The 18,085-nt window shown below is 35.7% G+C and overlaps 2 protein-coding genes across 4 annotated transcripts; both read left to right on the forward strand.

Annotated features, from left to right (window-relative positions):
* Positions 1–6,423: 6,423 nt before the first annotated feature.
* Positions 6,424–13,858, forward strand: LOC112018478 (neutral ceramidase 2). Of its 3 annotated transcripts, none has more exons than XM_024051011.2 (9): positions 6,424–6,615; positions 7,458–7,834; positions 8,919–9,127; positions 9,763–10,119; positions 10,844–11,108; positions 11,264–11,759; positions 12,258–12,321; positions 12,567–12,736; positions 12,991–13,858. In XM_024051011.2, exons 2-9 carry the CDS (start codon positions 7,506–7,508, stop codon positions 13,537–13,539), a joined length of 2,439 nt encoding a protein of 812 aa, XP_023906779.1. In that variant the 5' UTR covers positions 6,424–6,615; positions 7,458–7,505; the 3' UTR covers positions 13,540–13,858. The 3 variants fall into 3 exon arrangements, with proteins under 3 accessions (XP_023906779.1, XP_065617830.1, XP_023906780.1); XM_065761758.1 differs by lacking the exon at positions 6,424–6,615 and adding an exon at positions 6,645–6,861; XM_024051012.2 differs by lacking the exon at positions 6,424–6,615 and having other exon boundaries at positions 6,646–7,834; positions 11,264–11,534; positions 11,634–11,759.
* Positions 13,859–16,873: 3,015 nt separating this feature from the next.
* Positions 16,874–17,431, forward strand: LOC112018485 (uncharacterized). The gene has a single exon (XM_065761747.1). The coding sequence runs from the start codon at positions 16,874–16,876 to the stop codon at positions 17,429–17,431; it is 558 nt and encodes a 185-aa protein (XP_065617819.1).
* The last annotated feature ends 654 nt before the right edge of the window (positions 17,432–18,085 follow it).

An 18,085-nucleotide genomic window follows, 5' to 3' on the forward strand; every position in this document is an offset into this window, starting at 1 on the left:
ATGTGAGGCATGAATGAGGTAGTATAGGTTATTTTTGAGTGAGTGGGTATGTAAGCTTATGATAGTATGATAGAGTTAATGCTAAAACTAAGTCTTTAATGCGAAAATTGGTTGTTTATGACTGATTAGGAAGCATTTATGGACTTAAAATATGCAAAAAAAGGAAAAGGGAATGTCTAAGGCTAAGTGAGTATGGGTTAAGAGGGGTGGTTTATGAGCTAGGGAGAGTTAAACTACAAGCTAAAATGTGGCAAAGTAACAAGAATAACAGAAATTTCAAAGGGGTTGGTGTGTGTTTTGTGAGCTGATGTGCTTATCCTTTTATAGTGGAGTTTAGGGAGATATTAATTAGTAAAAGTCCAAAAACGTAGGACTGATCAAAAGGCAGAATAGCAAACTTAGACTTGATCATCCTAGGATTTGGCTATAAATAGTGGATTTTCTTTTAGGTTGTCTTGCCTCTTTGGGCAATGTCACACATGGGTAATATCAGCATAATCTTGCATTAAATGCTTGAATCTCTAAGTTTATATTCAGCCAATGAGGTTAAGATAGGCATGAAGGAAGGATGCTATTGCTGCAACTGAGATTTTGACCATAGGAAATAGGATTCAACACTCCAAACTAGGTGTCAAAGTTTAAACTCACCTAAGAGGGTTTTGTTGAAGATCCCTTTTTGCCTTCCAAACCACATGTTCTCAAATTTTCCTCTTTAGGATTAATGGGCTTGACACATTAATCAGTTCTTGAACGTTTTTGACACTTATAACATTGATTTTTTTTTTTTTTTGATATTTGGATAACTTGGTTATGGCTCCCTTTTCGTTGGAGATATAGTCTTGAGGAAAATGATGAAGTCCCATTACCCTTTAGACTTTAGCTGTTGATACAACCTCTGGACACTGTTCACGTTAAGGAGAGGGTGGCAAAATGTTGATGTGACGACCCCTAGTTCCTTCTTAAAGATTTGGTTCTCTTGTGGATGCCTCTAGCTGGACCTTGGTTAAGGATAAACAAGAGGGAAGTTGGTTTGTCTATTTTAGTCCTTTACCCTTGTTGGAACTTTTGGATCGGGCTTACTCATGTGGGCTGGGCTGGGCTGGGCTCATCCCCTTTTCACTTGGGCTTGTTCTCCTTTTATAACATATTTGGACCTACAAAATGGACAGCAATGACACATATTGCCATGAGTTTTCATCCCTCATGGACTCTTGTTGTTAGTTGATATTCAATATAGTTTGGGCTTTGATATTTGTAATGGGTTTTTGGGTAATGATTTTGTAATATTCAAGATAATAGCATGAGCCTCAATTATTTCAAAATGCTTTGCATTTGATATTTTGAAATGATAAATTTCATAGCATAAGTAATGTTTATGGTTAATAATCACGTTATAGTTTAAATGATAAACTTGAATAATTACCCTGAGTTTTGAAAATAAGTATTGTGATGTAAGATAGATAGTGAACATGTGTTCTTACATAGATCCGGTGAGCTTATAATATGGTATGAAATAAATAGATTTCATGGGTCTGAGATAAATAATTATAATTTTCCATGGGCTTTTATAAGTTGATTGCCAAGGTTTTGAAAATAAATAATTGCCATAAATTTCATGGGCTTGTAATATTATAATAGTAGGTTTAAGAACTTAATACATTGTTTATTATTGGACTTTAAATGAAATAACTATGATATAATATCTTGCCAAGTATTAATAACTTTGGGCTTTTTAAATTAGTGCCAACGTAAATTGGGCCTTAAATATCTTGCCAAGTGTTAATAATCTTGGGCTTTTTAAAATAGTGTCAACATAAATTGAGCCTTAAATATTGAGTTTTTGATATTGCCAATGAAAATGGGGCTTTTGATAGGGCTGTCCACTGGTCAGGTCAGATCGGGTTTGGGGCTGACCCGCACCAAACTCGATTGAATCAGTTGAATGAAAATTAGACCCGCGGCCAACCGAATGTTCGGGTTGGACCCGTTGGCTCGGGTCATCGGTTGAGCGAGTCAGACCCATTGGGTGATTTCGGGTTTGAAGCAAATAGAGAAATCAAAACCTACGTCAGAGAAATCAAGCCAAAGAAAATAAAAAATCTAGCCCTAAAGAACATAGAAATCAAAACCCAGGCACGAGAAATCAACTTAGAGAAAATCAAAAACACAAAGGACAGAAACCACAATCCAAACCTACAGAAAATCAAATAGCAAAAATGAGTCCACAAACCCCAGATCTATGAAACTGAAATGAAGAGAGAGAAAATACTAAACCAACACCACCACCACCACTCCATCATCCACCACCAACACATCCATCACAAGGTCAATGTGAAATTAAAAAGGAAAAAAAAAAAAAAATTGACTCACCATCAAATGCACAAGATCAATGCCAAATCAGAGGAGGTAGAGAGGGGTTTGAGCGAGACTTAACCTATGGACAGACGATGACTACAAGTCAATGACGAAGGCAGTGGCATCAACTTGATAACGGCAGCGGTAAGAAGAAGGCTAGGTTTACTGGTTTAGGGATTTGAGAGAGAGAGAGAGAGAGAGAGAGAGAGAGAGAGAGAGGAGAACGTGAATCTGAAACTGAAGCATGATATTGATCTGATGAAACCCATCCTTTTTCCTTTTAAATTTCTCACGAGTCGGGTCGGTTTCTATAGGTTAGTAAATATGGAAACCGAACCGAACCAAAATCCCGAAATTTTAACTCTATGAGACTTGCACCCGACCCGTCTGAGCATTCTGATTTGCCCGTGGGCCTTTGGGTCGGATTGGGTTAGATGGGTTGTTTGGGTTTGACAGACCCATGGACAACCCTAGTTTTTGATATTGCCAGTGAGAATTGAGATTTTTGATATGGCTAGTGAGAATTGGGCTTTTAATGTTGCTATTGAAAATTAGGCTTTTCATGTTGCTAATGAAAATTGGGCTTTTTGATACTATTAGTGAAAATTGGGCTTTTAAATGATTTGTCATGAGATTGAATCATGGGTTTTGAGTATGGATTTGAATCTCATTAATAAAATTATTTTGCTATGTATTTGAATCATAGATTTGAATTCCATTGATAAAATTGTTTTGTCATGTATTTGAATTGTGGGCTTTTCAAATATTGCTAAGCATGAATATTCTTGGGCTTTTAAAAAAGAATGAGATTTTGACTTGCTTAAATAAATAAATAATTTGGGGGTGAGTCCAAATTATTGGCTTTGCAAAAATATTAGGTCTTATAACGTTTTATATTTATAGCCCAATTATGCGGTAGAAAGAAGAATGATAGTGGGCTAGTATGATAATAGAAAAAAAATACTTAGAGAAACTCAATAATTTGTTGGTGATGTTTAAAAATAAATAGGTGGCATTTAAACAAAAATAGGTTTAAATATATATATATATATATATATATAGATATATAGATATATAGTATACCCTACCAGAAGTCGCATTTTTTCTATAGACTGACGTGTTGTCTACATAAATCATGACCTGTCAAGACTCAAGAGCCTCTTAGCTCGTGAAAATTATATGTTGTACCCGGCAGCTCGGTGGGTTGGTGCTACTTTGGGGATGGGAGGTGCTTTAACTCACTCTAGCCCCCAAAAAACAAAAACCTGACCTAACCAATACAAGGAGTTAAGGACAGGTGTGGAATCAACCAATCAAAGAACTAGAAAAGCAAGATCTCGACCAAATGACACCAGTGTGCCATTCATGGTTCTTATTTCAATTATGTTTCTTATGCCGTCAGAATCATTGCTTATCATTAAGGCAATGAAAAATTATGATCAAAATGCTACAGTTGTAAAGATGAGGCTGTCGGTTGCTCTTGCTTTAGTGCCACACCCACAAAGATCATCACCAAACCTACCATTTTATTCTACCAACTACACAATTCGCATTGAATTCTAGAGAGAGTCAAAGTGGCTTACAAGAAAAGTTTTTGTAGGGGAGCAGTACGCCCCTTGCAATAATGAGCTTAAAGAAAAGATAATAGTTTTTTTTTTTTTTTTTTTTGGTTTAGAAAAGATAAATAGTATTATTCCCACGGCCTTGCAAGCATTTCAGTTCGTGTTTAGAATGAATTATTATTAATATTTTTGTTAATGTGCAACTTTGAAAGTTTTTTTTTTTTTTTGTTTTTTTTTGTTTTGTTTTTTAATATATGATAGATACAACAATAGGAGATGGGAGATATGAACCAAGGAGAATAAGCAATACTTTTGATCTACAAAATGTCAAAATGATGAAAATCCTTTATGGATTATAGTTTTTAAGGGAGAGAATCCATTTCCTACAAAATGACAAAATGATGGAATCCTTAATGATATACATTGTATAATGTTATACCAAATTCTATTCCTTCAAACAATGAATGATGAGTAAAAGGAAAACATCATTTGTTCATTTCCTTTGAGTTTTGCTTTAACAATACTTCAAAGTTCAAACTAAATTCACAACTTCACTTTTATCTTCTTCTTCTTCTTCTTCTTCCCCTCAACAAATAGGAGTAGGAGATTTAAAATTAAATTCTACGTAGTAATCAAATTGAGTAATATCATTGAGTTAGAAGACTTTTGACTATACTTAAGACCAATCCGATGTATTTTGGAGTCTAAGACAATAACTAAATTAAAGCGTTTTATATAATTAAATTTCAGTTATATAATTTTTTTTTACTTAAAATATATTCTTCTGGCTTTTTAAGAAGCAAATTTACTAATTAATTTTTTTTTAAAGTTTTACTAACATCTATTTTTCAATTAATAATATGATTAATCCACTTAATACTTCTTGTGATATAGTCAATCTTTTACTCTTATATATGATTTTATCAATTTTATTTTTGAAAAACTTCTTTGTGCGTAAGCAGCAACAACAAGAATTGTTAGTAAAATTCTATAAGCCATATATGCATTAAAAATAAAACCTAAAATTTTGATTATAGTTTTATTTAATAATAATTAGTTATATATATATATATTTGACCTTTTCTTTTGTACAAAACTTAATTTTTATAGATTATCAAAAAAAATTTGTTAACAACCAATATATTCCTTAAAAAACAAAACGACTGAATGTGGAGCACTATATTAAGAAGTTGAAATTAATTAAAAAAAAAAAAAAAAACCCAAAGAAAGAGGTGTGGATGTGGACCACTATATTACTACTTTTTTTTCTTCTTAAAAATAATAAATAAATAAAACCTATTCTACTCAACTAACTTGTGAATGGCAGGAGAGCTACATTAAAAACAGTGAATGCAGTAATGCAGAATGTGTGAATGTGATCTGTGTAAAGCTGTTGTATAGTGTGAAGCATGGTTTGTACGGATAAAACATTAAAACAATGCCTTTTGACCTACGTGCCTTCTAGACACTAGACTCAGCTACCAAAGAACTAAAGACAAATACAAACTAAAAAGCTAGTCTACAGGTACAAAAAACCAAACCAAGTGAGAGAATTTTTACACAAATTTGAACAGAGATTTTAAAGTCAAACCTGAAGGGAATGCCTAGTAGAAGAAAGTTCAAAGCACAGCTACAAAGAAGCTTCAAGAAATCACTTTTAAATTTTAATGCTTTAAAACGAAGAGTGCCAAAATTTTCAGCAATGAGTACAAAAACCAAAGTTTGAGATTGAGTTTTTTTTAGGTCTTTTGATTTTAGTATTCCTAGCATCAGATTATATTTTTGGGTGCTATTAATAATACATTGACTTTCATGCTTAAATTCATTGTTTAACTTTATTTTTTGAAAAATGTTTAAAACATTGTATATAATAAAGCATTAAATGCACCGCCTTTGAACTTTAATGACTCATTCGTTAACAAAATCTTATATTTTTTTTTTACCTATTGCCTAATATTTGGGGGTCTTAGGCAGTGCCTAACTAATATAAGGAACAGGCCGGCCTAGCCGCATTTTCACCTTCTACTTATAAGGATATAAGGTACTATCTTTTAAACAAATAACTCTTACACACATGCCAGTGCACACAAATGTACACACTTAAATCATGTGCATGTACATTTGTGTGTGTTCAGCGTATGTATAGTAAACACCACCTGTCATTTCCCCATCATTTAAGCTAAACTACCAAGCCCGCCTTGGGCATGATGCTTTCATTCTTCAACAGTAAAATGATGTTTATTGTTTACTGCTTTTTTTTTTTCCCAAAAAAAAAAATTTTGGGTTTCATTTCAGAAATTAATTTTGTAATTCAGTGGCAATATTGACCTATTCTTTTGTTGGGTAAAACCTGATTTCAAATCAATGCCTACTTACCTGGAGTAAAGGGGATAAAGTAAAGTTGTGAGTTTTGGAGAAGAAGGAAAAAAAAGTGCTACTTTTTCTATTGAAATGAAGTGCTCCCCTTGGTTGTAACGCTAAGCCTACGAGGCAAAGACTCGTACTATGGGTGTATGTATAATGTATGTATGTATAGCATCGTAACTAAGCCTATATAGTTGTCTTTTCAGTGACCCCACATTTGGAGTGGACAAAATTGGGGTCTGTGATCTGTCAAGGCTCAAGAGTTCTTTACCCTTTTTCTCACTTAACCTCCATATTATACTGTTGAAGATCTTCTCACCATTGGTGTCACTGAGTTGAGTTCTTTTTTTTCTTCTTTTTTTTATTTTTTTTAATTTTTTTATTTTTTTGACAGTGAAGGTAACAGATTGTTTTATATGATACCTATGTTAGTCTTTGTTTTCTGGTTTTTCTTTTCTGTTACATTTAGTTGTTGCATGGGGACCTCAGGACCTGTCTGTGGAAACTTTTGAATTTGTTTGGATGAGTTGGGTCATGACTTGATAATTCACTGTGTCAAAATTGGCCTATGTTGTCTCATGTAAGAGTAGTTTTGGATATGATAGTGTTCAGTTGTTTGTTTTGGGCAGTTTATGTATTGTTTTCCTTTGATTTCACGTATTGTTCTTATTTATGGTTATGAAACAATAGTAAAATAAAAGGTTGTGAGCCTGAGAATGGACTGGGATTGAATGATTATAATGTGTTATGTGTATGAGTGTATCCACTTTTTATTCTATGCAAGTTTAACATATGTTTAAGAAACGTCTAGACTTCTTTGCTCTTTTGGGATGCCATTTTTTTTTTCACTAGTTAGCTGTATGTCGGCCACAATTCTTTGATGTTACAAGTTAGGTACGTTTGTATGAATTAAACGATACACCTCTCATGGTTTATCTTTTGTATTGGTGAAGGATGGAAATAGTGAAAATTTTAATCTATGATTTAGAAAGCCTGGACTTTTATGCCTTTTGGGATGCCCTTTTTTGGACTATTAAGCTACATATCAACCAAAAAAAAAAAGACTATTAAGATGTATCTTGGCTACAATTCTTTAAATGTTTCAGCTTAGAAGTTAGTACCTATGTATGAATCAAATGATATACCTCTCATGGTTTATCTTTTCTTTTGGTGAAGGATGGAAAGAATTGAGTGAAGGGTAATTATTTCCTTCAGAAGAGAGATATGGGGATGCTTGCTTTTCTTCTCTATGGCCATATACAGTGGTTCCTGGGTTTATTGTTATTCTTAGTACATAATATTAGTGGGGCTTCATCTGCTTCGAATTACTTGATTGGTCTCGGAAGCTATGACATAACAGGGCCTGCTGCGGATGTCAATATGATGGGTTATGCAAGTTTGGGGCAGATTGCATCTGGAGTTCACTTCAGATTGCGAGCTCGGACATTTATTGTTGCAGAACCTCAGGGGAACCGTCTAGTATTTGTAAATCTTGATGCCTGCATGGCCTCACAAATTGTTACAATCAAAGTACTTGAGAGATTAAAAGCAAGGTAGACAACTCTGAACTCTCATTATGCTTTAATGTGTGTGTGTTCTTTTTTCTTTTTTTCATTGCAGTAGTACCTATATGGTAATTGAATAGAAACATAACATGAGCTTTTGTGAATATAATCAATGCTTGCATACTAATATATGTCTCCTAGCATTTGGAATTTTTTTTAAAAAGTAAAATTTTTCAATTCAAATCCTACTGAAAGGAGGTCTAACCAGGAATTATATATCTCACCGTCTCCCAAAATAAGATTACATGGAGCGAGTAAGATAAAATCTATTACAGGAAGACCTACCCTTTCAATTTTCAATTGTACATGTAGGGTGTCTATATAAAAGAGGGTATGTACCCGAAAATTCAATTAGAATTTAATCTGAACAATGAAAGAAATTAGTCTTTCTAACAAGCTCCCATCTGCAATTTTTTTTTTTTTAATATCTAGCATAGAAATCCAACTCTAGCTTAATCTAAATGTACGTGTGTGGAGAGAGCTCCTGAAGAATTGGACCTTGGCCCTTACCCTTGCACCTCACAAGAACTTGTACTTGTGGAGTGACCATCACACTAAAGGTGCATGGTGCTAGCTCCCATTTGCAACCTGTACTGCAACTTTCTTACTATTTGTCTTCTTTCATTATCTTGTGTAAACACAACATTATTGTTCAACCATTCAAATGAAATATTGCTTCCTTTGATTAACAGCTACCTCTTCAATCCTTGAGAGAGAGATTTAAAATCATCACTGATTTTCTGAACCACTCTCTGGACATGCTCTGCTTTCTTTCTGAATATTTTTTCATTTCTCTCTTGCTAAATATAGCAAATAGTTGCAAAGAAATTCACTCATGTTCTCATGCATACATTATTCTTCTCTTTAGTTTTCTAACACTCCAATCCATTTGTTTGACCCAAGGAAGCTGTTGCCTTAAAATCTACATCTCCTAGTGATGTTTTGTTATCTTAGGACATGGGAACCTGAATCTTCCTTACAAATATATCCTTTTAGGTTTTTATTTTTTGTGCTCTAATTGGATTGATACCAATGGCTTGTCTGAGATCATCAAATTTCTTCCTTTGTTCAGGTATGGGGACCTCTATACAGCGCAGAATGTTGCCATTAGTGGTATCCACACTCATGCTGGTCCTGGAGGCTATCTCCAATATGTTGTGTATATTATAACATCTCTTGGATTTGTACGCCAGTCATTTGATGTTATTGTTGATGGCATTGAGAAAAGCATTGTACAAGCTCATGAAAGTCTTCGACCAGGGTCAATTTTTGTTAATAAAGGTTAGGAAGGTGACTCGACATATCTGTACTCTGTTTGTGCAACTCTGCAAAACCATATCTCTGCATAAACTTAGGTGAAAAACTTACCCACTAAAGGTTCATGTTTCACCAAGCTACTTACCTGTAAAAGTAAAAATGGATACAGCTGATGCATATTGCATGAAATAATGAGAAGAAAAATGTTGTTTCTTACATTTAGGTTTGGTTAGAGGAATATAATTATGATGAAGCAAGTGGTTCCTCTGACATATTTGCTGAATAAGTACAATAATTTTATTTGGGAAGTATATCATATAATCCAATCCTATTGAGAGATCTGGGCATTGAAGTAAGGGACCATAAAGCTTTAACTTTATAATGGTGATGAAATGGTGTCTGACTGATTAATTGGTATATTTGTTTATTATTGAACTTTCCAGTTGTCTATGAATATTGGTTTTTGTAATCAGGCATATTTGACACTTTCTGTCCACAAGAAATATGCTGTTACTACTTAGTATGTAGTGATGCATTTTGCTCATTCTCTGTGCTACAGTCTGAGGTTGAGTGGGGCTTTGGTGTTTTTGTGTTTTTTCTAATTTGAGATATGTTTTAATGTATTATGAGAATTCACAACTTTAATCCTGGTTTCACAGGGGAGCTTTTAGATGCTGGGGTGAATCGTAGTCCTAGTGCTTATCTCAATAACTCTGCAGCAGAACGGGCTAAATATAAGTATGATGTTGACAAAGATATGACCCTCTTAAAGTTTGTAGATGATAAATGGGGACCAGTAGGTAGCTTCAACTGGTTTGCTACTCATGGAACTTCAATGAGTAATACAAACTCATTAATAAGTGGTGACAACAAAGGAGCTGCAGCACGGTTTATGGAGGACTGTTTTGAACAGAAGGGTTTAAGGGAAGGTTCTGATACACTATATTTCAATAAGTCTGAAGATGATGGAGTCCCGCAAAGGGTATCAACAATAGTTCCTAACCCTAATGAAAACCGTAAGTGAAATCAAGTAAAATCATAGTGCATTTTATAAATCTGGTTTCCAAAGTTGTTGTTAGGGGGTCATCAAAATATTATGTGCTTTGCTCATCTATGTTTTCAGCTCAGAAAAGCCAGCCAGAAATCACTTTCATTTAGATAAGATTATCTTAACCACAACCTAATTAGCCAAACCCACCGAACATGATTATTATATGTTCAATTTTAATCTTGAAAATTAATTTTAAAATGTCATAAATTTATTTGCTAGCAGTTGAACCACTTCATTGTAATGTCGCCATGCGGCAGACTAGGTATCCATAATTTATTTGCATAAATAATATTGCATATATTACACCAGTTTAAAACTTGATAACAACCCACTGAATCTTATACTCTGACTCCCAACAGAAGCCAACACCGTTGGAAGGACTATCAACAAAGACTAATAAATAAACTTACAAGATCTATTTCAATTGGTTTGTTCATTCAGAAAATAAGATTGCAGGACCTATATGCCAACTTCTTAGAATTTGGAAACTTCATTAACAAGCACAGATAGGTAAGGTTTTTGGATTATACTCACTCTTTCTAGTATTGGCTTGAATTATTAAAATGATGCAAATAGATCGTAGGTAGGCCATATTCACAGCGTGACATCTTCTACAAGAACTTTCTTTCATTAGGAAACAGAAACATTAAATGCTTCCAACTTCATTATATACAGTTTGTTTGAAACAGGAAATGAGTTGCTGAGACTTGCCTCCTCCTTTCAGCCTTCTGAAGGAAAGCCTGCAACAAGCATTTTAAGTTTTGCAAGTAGGGTCAGGAATGCTTTGAAGCAAGCTGACAGGCCTCAGTTTGTATCTGCATTTTGTCAATCAAACTGTGGTGATGTGAGCCCAAATGTTCTTGGTGCATATTGCACAGACACTGGATTGCCTTGCGATTTTGATCACAGTACCTGCGATGGTAAAAACGAATTATGTTTTGGTAGGGGACCGGGGTATGTACTTTCAAAATTCTGAAAGTTCTTCAAGTATTGTTGTTAAACTATTTTTTATTGGCAAATTACACGTGCACGCGTGCAGACATGCCCTCCATCTTACTCTTACACGGGAGCTCATTGGAAAATTTTAAACTGTTTATGTTTATTTACAGTTACCCTGACGAATTTGAGAGTACTCGTATAATTGGAGAAAGGCAATTCAAAAAAGCTGTCGAACTGTTTGACAAAGCATCTGAGCAGCTGAAAGGGAAAGTTGATTACCGACATGCATATCTAGATTTCTCCAGCCTTGAGGTCTCACTTCCTAAAGTGGGAGGGGGTCAGGAGGTGGTGAAAACATGCCCAGCTGCAATGGGCTTTTCTTTTGCTGCAGGGACCACTGATGGTCCCGGAGCATTTGATTTCAATCAGGGAGATGATAAGGTACGGAATTGCTGGTACATGTTTGACCCATCTTTATACAATGCCCCTGTTGAAGCACCTACACTGGTAATTGATTCTTTTTCTTGGGTACTTCTACAGGGGAATGCGTTCTGGAGGGTGGTGAGGAACTTGATAAAAACACCGAGTCAGGAACAGGTCAAATGTCAGCTTCCAAAGCCAATTCTGCTTGATACTGGGGAAACGAAGAAACCATATGACTGGGCAGTGAGTACCTAATTTATTTTCCACTTAGTATCTATATTGAAGAAGCCTACAACAGTACATTAACTTTGTGGACAAGCTCTGCATGTTGAGGTGCTCTGCAACTGCACATGTAGGAGGACTAAAGTCAATGGCAGTGTCTGGAAATCTCATACATCAAATCACACCAAGTAATTGAACTTGTTATGAATATCCCATTTTAGATTTCCTTTTGAGAGAACATTTTGGGGAATCCTTGTAACAATCTAATTGAATTAATTTCTGGAGTTGGAAATAAGTATTTAATACTTTCGCCTACTTATGTTTGCATTAGGTTATCATTCATTAGTAATGGAACAGATTTGGGACAAACATTAGAGTTTAGTGATACTTTAAGATGATTTCTTTAGTATTTTGGTCAAATTCCCAGTGATATTTTGTATGTGGATCAATTAGCCAGTGCTTTAAATTTTTTCAAGTATGGGTTACTGGTGATACTGACAGATTGAATTACTTTTGCAGCCCTCAATACTTCCAGTTCAAATTTTGCGGATAGGGCAACTCGTGATTCTCAGTGTTCCTGGAGGTATAACTATCCTGGTGTACTCTTAGTACTTCTTCCATTAGAAACTTAGAATGCTACTTTAACACTATTCACATTGTTAAGCAAAAGTTGCTTAGGGATGGAAATTATATTCTTACAAAAATATTGTTAAATTACATTGTCCAAAAAGCATTGGGATATCGTAAATTTAATCATTTAACCACACAATTCTAACAAAGATATTAGGGATAGTTTCCTAAGGTCCCAGGTTATTTTATTTCTTGTAGAATTCACAACCATGGCCGGCAGGCGCCTCCGTGATGCTGTTAAGACGGTGCTTACTTCTAAAGGTAGCGGAAAATTTGACAGCAATGTCCATATAGTCATTGCAGGGCTGACCAATACATATTCACAGTATGTGACCACCATTGAGGAGTACAAAGTGCAAAGATATGAGGTTTGTATCACCAAATTCTCTACTTCCTTGTTGACAACAACCTGGAATTGTCCACCTTGTCTCCAAATATTTTTGTCTGTTCAGCTATGCAGTTCATTTTCCCACTAGTGTCATCCTTTAACCTTATTCTTTAGGAGATTCATAAAAGATTATTTAAGAGTTCATCCTGAAGTGAAACACAATTTTTTTCTTGTCTCAAAAATGATTCCTAATGTTGCATAAATTCTCTTATGACCGGGTATTCTGATTGTCAGGGAGCCTCCACACTGTATGGTCCACACACGCTTGATGCCTACATTCAAGAGTTTAAAAAATTAGCTGCAGCTCTCATCAGTGGCCAAGCTGTTGAACCAGGACCACAGCCCCCAGATCTCCTTGACAAGCAAATCAGCTTACTTCCACCAGTTGTTGTAGATGCGACCCCTCTTGGCGTGAACTTTGGAGATGTCAAAACTGATATTCCTTCAAATTCCACCTTTAAAAAGGGTCAATTGGTTAGAGTCACCTTCTGGTCTGCTTGCCCAAGAAATGACCTTATGACTGAGGGCACATTTGCACTGGTTGAGATTCTCCAGAACCAAAACAAATGGGCACCAGCTTATGATGATGATGATTTCAGCCTACGGTTTAAATGGTCAAGGCCTGCAAAACTTAGTCCCGAGAGCTTTGCAACTATAGAATGGAGGATTCCTGCATCTGCAGTTTCTGGTGTGTATCGGATAAGCCATTTTGGAGCTTCCAAATCACTTCTTGGGTCAATCAGCCATTTCACAGGTTCATCTAGTGCCTTTGTAGTGGCATAGATAGATGGCAATATATACTGAAGTCATTGTAAAAGTTATCCACGTTCCACAATGAGAAATACATAAATGATCATCTTCACTGCTGTTTCTCCGTCATATAGCTCCTAGAAAGTAAACGATGGCCAAGACATGAAATGAATATTAGCAGGAAGTTAGAAATTGTAGGTTCAGAGAGAAACCCACAGAAGGAAATGGCAATTTCATTCTTTAGGAAAATTAAATAAACAATTCATCAGCTGTATGCTCTGGCCATTTCTGTAGAGTACATTGATTTAGTCTCTCTTTCAATTACATTGAGAAACCAGCTAGCTATGATAAATGTAGAGACTTTTTTTTTTTTTTTTTCTTTTTGGCAGTAGATAAATGTTGAGACTTAATACTTCATAAACAATATAAGTTGTTTCAAAATCTGTCTCCATAGTTATCATAGCGTTTCAGTACGTCTTTTCAACTAAATGTTAAAATATTATGCAGCAAAGAAATTTAAAAAAAAAAAATGTTAGAAACAATTTGCTTGAGGAAATGGGTAAAATTTAGGTAAAATCATCCAAATTGAATTCAATTATGTGATTGCATTGACCAATACATCACATATGGTATTATCTTTCCTTAATGACAATTCAAGTCAATCATGTGGCTTGTTGTTCAATACATTCCAGACTTGGTGAATATCTAAAGAACTGTACCTAAATTTTGTTAAAGAAATGTTTAAAAAAAGAAGAAAAAAAATGGTGCAGTAAGGAAGCTAAGTAGCTAACCAACCTAACAGGTCTTGAGCTATGCATAATTTAAGCCACATTAGAAATGGTCCGTCATAACTCATAACTCATAAATCACAGGCATAAATACTTAGGGGTGGACAATGTTCCAATGGATCAAATTTTAACTAGGGTTTTACTAATGTATGCCCTTGAAGTATATGTTATTAAGCCATTTCAAGAAAATTTTTATCGGGAATTGAAAAAGCTGTCAAAAAAGTTTGACAGCTTTTTTAATTCTCGATAAAAATTTTCCTAAAATAGATTGTTATTGTATGTCCTACAATAATTGTTATTGTATGTCCTACAATAACTGGGCCCTTTTAACTAAAACAATTGCCTAAAACTGCAGTAAAGCCAAAATAAGGTGATTTGAAATCTAAGATTGCCTAGTCATGAACTAAAAAAATGAGGCTCATATACTAATCCAAATTGATCTGCTGGCATTGAAATTAGAATGAATCAATTTGCAGTATTTGGTGCACCTTGAAATCAAATAAGGATGGCAAAGTGAACTGGTACACAGATTAATTTCCAAACACAAAGCTATTCATAATGCATGTCAATTTTGGCGTGGAAGTGGTGCGTAATTAGTCAAATACTGAGAACTACCTGACAGGGACTTTGAAAACTACCTTAAAAAACATGGCACCACGTGATTAGAATTTGATAGTGCCATGCAACTCTCATTTACAACACAGTACAGACTCATTTAAATTGTTGACAACAGCCGTCTAATTTAGGTAATAAAACTTGTACATGATCATCTGATCAGTATGTACCAGAATGGGTCCAAACTGCCAGCCTCATGAGATTATGATTTATTTCAATCAGAGGGTCCAGACTGCCGCTATATATCAAGAAACTCCATCATTGAATTGAATATTAAAACGATTGTTGGGGGAAAAAAAAGGGAGGAAAGAGTGTTAAACGAGCTTGGTTTATCAGATTGAATAAGTCTACTGATACAATTTTTTTTTTTTTGTTGATATTATATTTTGTGAATGATACACAACAAAATTAGTATCCGGCTACAGGTTTCTTGTAGGGATGGCAATTTTTACCCGACCCGCGAGTACCCGGCCTAGCCCGGCCTGGCCCGACCCTAATGGGCTGGGTTTTACCCGGTCCGATTAGGAATAGGGACAAGTATGGGTCTTAAAAAAAAACCCGAAGTGGGTCCGGGTTTTATAAAAAAATCCGAGACCCAAACCGAAACCCGACCCGGTTAAAAACTCGGTAAACTAAAATTACAAAAATACCCTATATATATATATATATATTCATATATTCTAACCCTAATCCCTCATTTTTCACTCTTCAGCAGCCTCACTCTCCTCACATCACTCTCCTCTCCCACTCAGCTGCTCTTACTCCCTCTCATTCTCCTCACATTACTCTGCTTTCCCTAACCTCTGATCTCTGTCACCACCGGCCATCACATGCACAGGATCAGGTTGTTTTCTCTCTTTCTCTCAATCTCAGCTCACACGGTCTCACTCACTTACTTTCAAGCAACGCCGCCCAAGATCTCAGCCTCTCACCGCCGTTCCAACCATTCACCAACGCCGATCTGTTCTCACTCACTCTCAATCTCAGCGCCGGCCCAAGTTCTCAACACCGATCTGTTCTTTACTTCTCTTAATTTTTTTTTTTTTTTAATGTTTTTTATGTTTTAATATGAGTCTCTAAGAATATGAGATGTTTGTTTCAATTTTTTTGTTTGGTGTTTTCTACTTAAACTATGGACTTCAACAGATGGGTTGTGTAGCTTGTGCTACTTCTAGTTATTGTAGTTTAAAGACTTGAAATTTTGAGACTTTGTGGTGTACCTGTAATATATTGTGGAAGAAATTGTGTATTTTTTGTTTTGTAATTGTTGTAAATGCAGTGCCTAAATGGAGATGGGAGACAAAAATGAATTTGGGCTTCATTTAAATTTTTTTTTTGGTTGGGCCATGATTTGGGCCGCGGGCTAAACAGGGCCCGGCGGGGCGGGTTTGGGCCCCGGGAAAAAAACCCGATTAATAATCGGGCCAGGTCTGGGTTGCAGGTCCAGACCCGCGGGTCGGGTCCGGGTATGTAAAAACCTGGCCCGAACCCAACTTGTTGCCATTCCTAGTTTCTTGCCAAAGACAAACCAGGCCCATTGCCAGCTCATTACTCCCACGTTGAAGCCACAAGTATTTGGAGGCTTTCGGTTCCAAACAAAGTCAAAAACTTTCTTTGGAGGGCCTGTAGGGAAGCTCTGCCAGTCAAGAAGAATCTGGTCCGCAGAAGAGTCCTCAATGAAGACGTTTGCTACCACTGTAATCTGAAGGCCGAGGATGGTTACCATGCTTTGTGGGATTGTTCTGAGCTCTCGGCCATTTGCGAAACTGATGTGATGTGGCTGTTTTGCAGGTCTAAGAAGTTTTTTAATTCTTTCGAGCTTGCAAGATTCGTGTTGGCCGGAGAAAGACAAACAACCTGAGCTGTTTGCATCGATCACGTGGACAATCTGGTCTCGACGGAACCAACTTCAAACCAGTAACAAGTCATTCCCGTTATCTCAGGTTATATCTTCAGCTAAGCAAATGTTCCAGGAGTTTACCGAGGTGCATCCAGCAACTCCAGTGCAGGCTTCATCCCCTCAACAGTCTCGGCCAAAGTGGGAGCCTCCTCCTCCGTCGCTCCTTAAGATTAATTTCGATGGTGCAATCTTCAAAGAAACAGAGGAAGCTAGGTTGGGAGTGGTTGTCCGGGATTCTCATGGTCTGGTGCTTGCATCCTTGGCAGAGAAGATCAAGCTTCCATCATCCTCAGACAAAGTCGAAGCTCTAGCAGCAGTTCGAGCTATCACCCTTGCTATGGACCTCAACCTACCCTCTTTTATTGTCGAGGGAGACTCGGAGGTGGTTATTTCAGACTTAAGAAGGGAAGAGGAATCTCTCGCATCTTTTGGTCATCTTATTTATTCAATTAAGCACTATTTAATTTATTGTAATTGCATTTCTTTCTCTCACACCCGGAGGTCGGGGAATTCAGTTGCTCATTTTTTAACAAAACTTGCGAAAACTATTGATGATGTTTCTGTGTGGATAGAGAATGTTCCACCACAAGTTGCTGATGTACTTTTAGTTGGTTGTGGCTGATTTCAGTTTATACAATTTGGAGCCGGATCCTCAAAAAAAAAAAAAAATTAGTATCAATAATACGTCTATATGAGTCAATGACCTCTAAGTTAAACAATATTTTCTAGTATTTCCACTCAAGACCTCTAGGACGTAAATTCTCTCCTTCTCATTTAAAATGTATTTAAAAGGGAGAAATTCATATGAAAAATATATTAAAAAAAATGTCCATACGAGAGTCACGATGCATCCAAACACATTTTCTCCTTTCTTTTTCCTTTCCCTATCCTAATTTTTGTTTTCTCTTCTCTTCTCTTCTCTCCCATTCCATGCAACCGAACGTGATGTAAAGTCCACTTCGAGATTTGAAACTAACAAACAATAGGCTTTAATACATAATAGTTTCAAATTAAACCTTTTTATTTTATTTTATGGTTAATCAATTGAGTATCTTCATAGATTAATTAAATAGCTAAAACAGAGTGAGCTCAAAGTATCATAATAGGACAGCAAAAAGACTACCAAATACAACAAAATCCTAGTTTAATTCCGTCCATTTTCCGGCCAATGAATCCGTACATTGATTTTCTATTAAGATTTAATTTGAAACTTTTAAAATTATAGTATTTTAATTCTAAACCATGATAAGAACGATATATGATATAATATGTCGCT

The sequence above is a fragment of the Quercus suber genome, unplaced genomic scaffold (assembly GCF_002906115.3).
Source record: "Quercus suber isolate HL8 unplaced genomic scaffold, Cork oak 2.0 scaffold_427, whole genome shotgun sequence".
NCBI classification, from domain to species: Eukaryota; Viridiplantae; Streptophyta; class Magnoliopsida; order Fagales; family Fagaceae; genus Quercus; species Quercus suber.

Excerpts from the sequence above, each read along its gene's own strand:
- LOC112018485 (XM_065761747.1), top strand. The coding sequence starts at position 16,874 with ATGTTCCAGGAGTTTACCGAGGTGCATCCAGCAACTCCAGTGCAGGCT.
- LOC112018478 (XM_024051011.2), top strand. The coding sequence starts at position 7,506 with ATGGGGATGCTTGCTTTTCTTCTCTATGGCCATATACAGTGGTTCCTG. Across the intron at positions 12,322-12,566 it reads GATTCTCAGTGTTCCTGGAG|AATTCACAACCATGGCCGGC; the intron begins GTATAACTATCC and ends TATTTCTTGTAG. Across the intron at positions 12,737-12,990 it reads ACAAAGTGCAAAGATATGAG|GGAGCCTCCACACTGTATGG; the intron begins GTTTGTATCACC and ends TCTGATTGTCAG.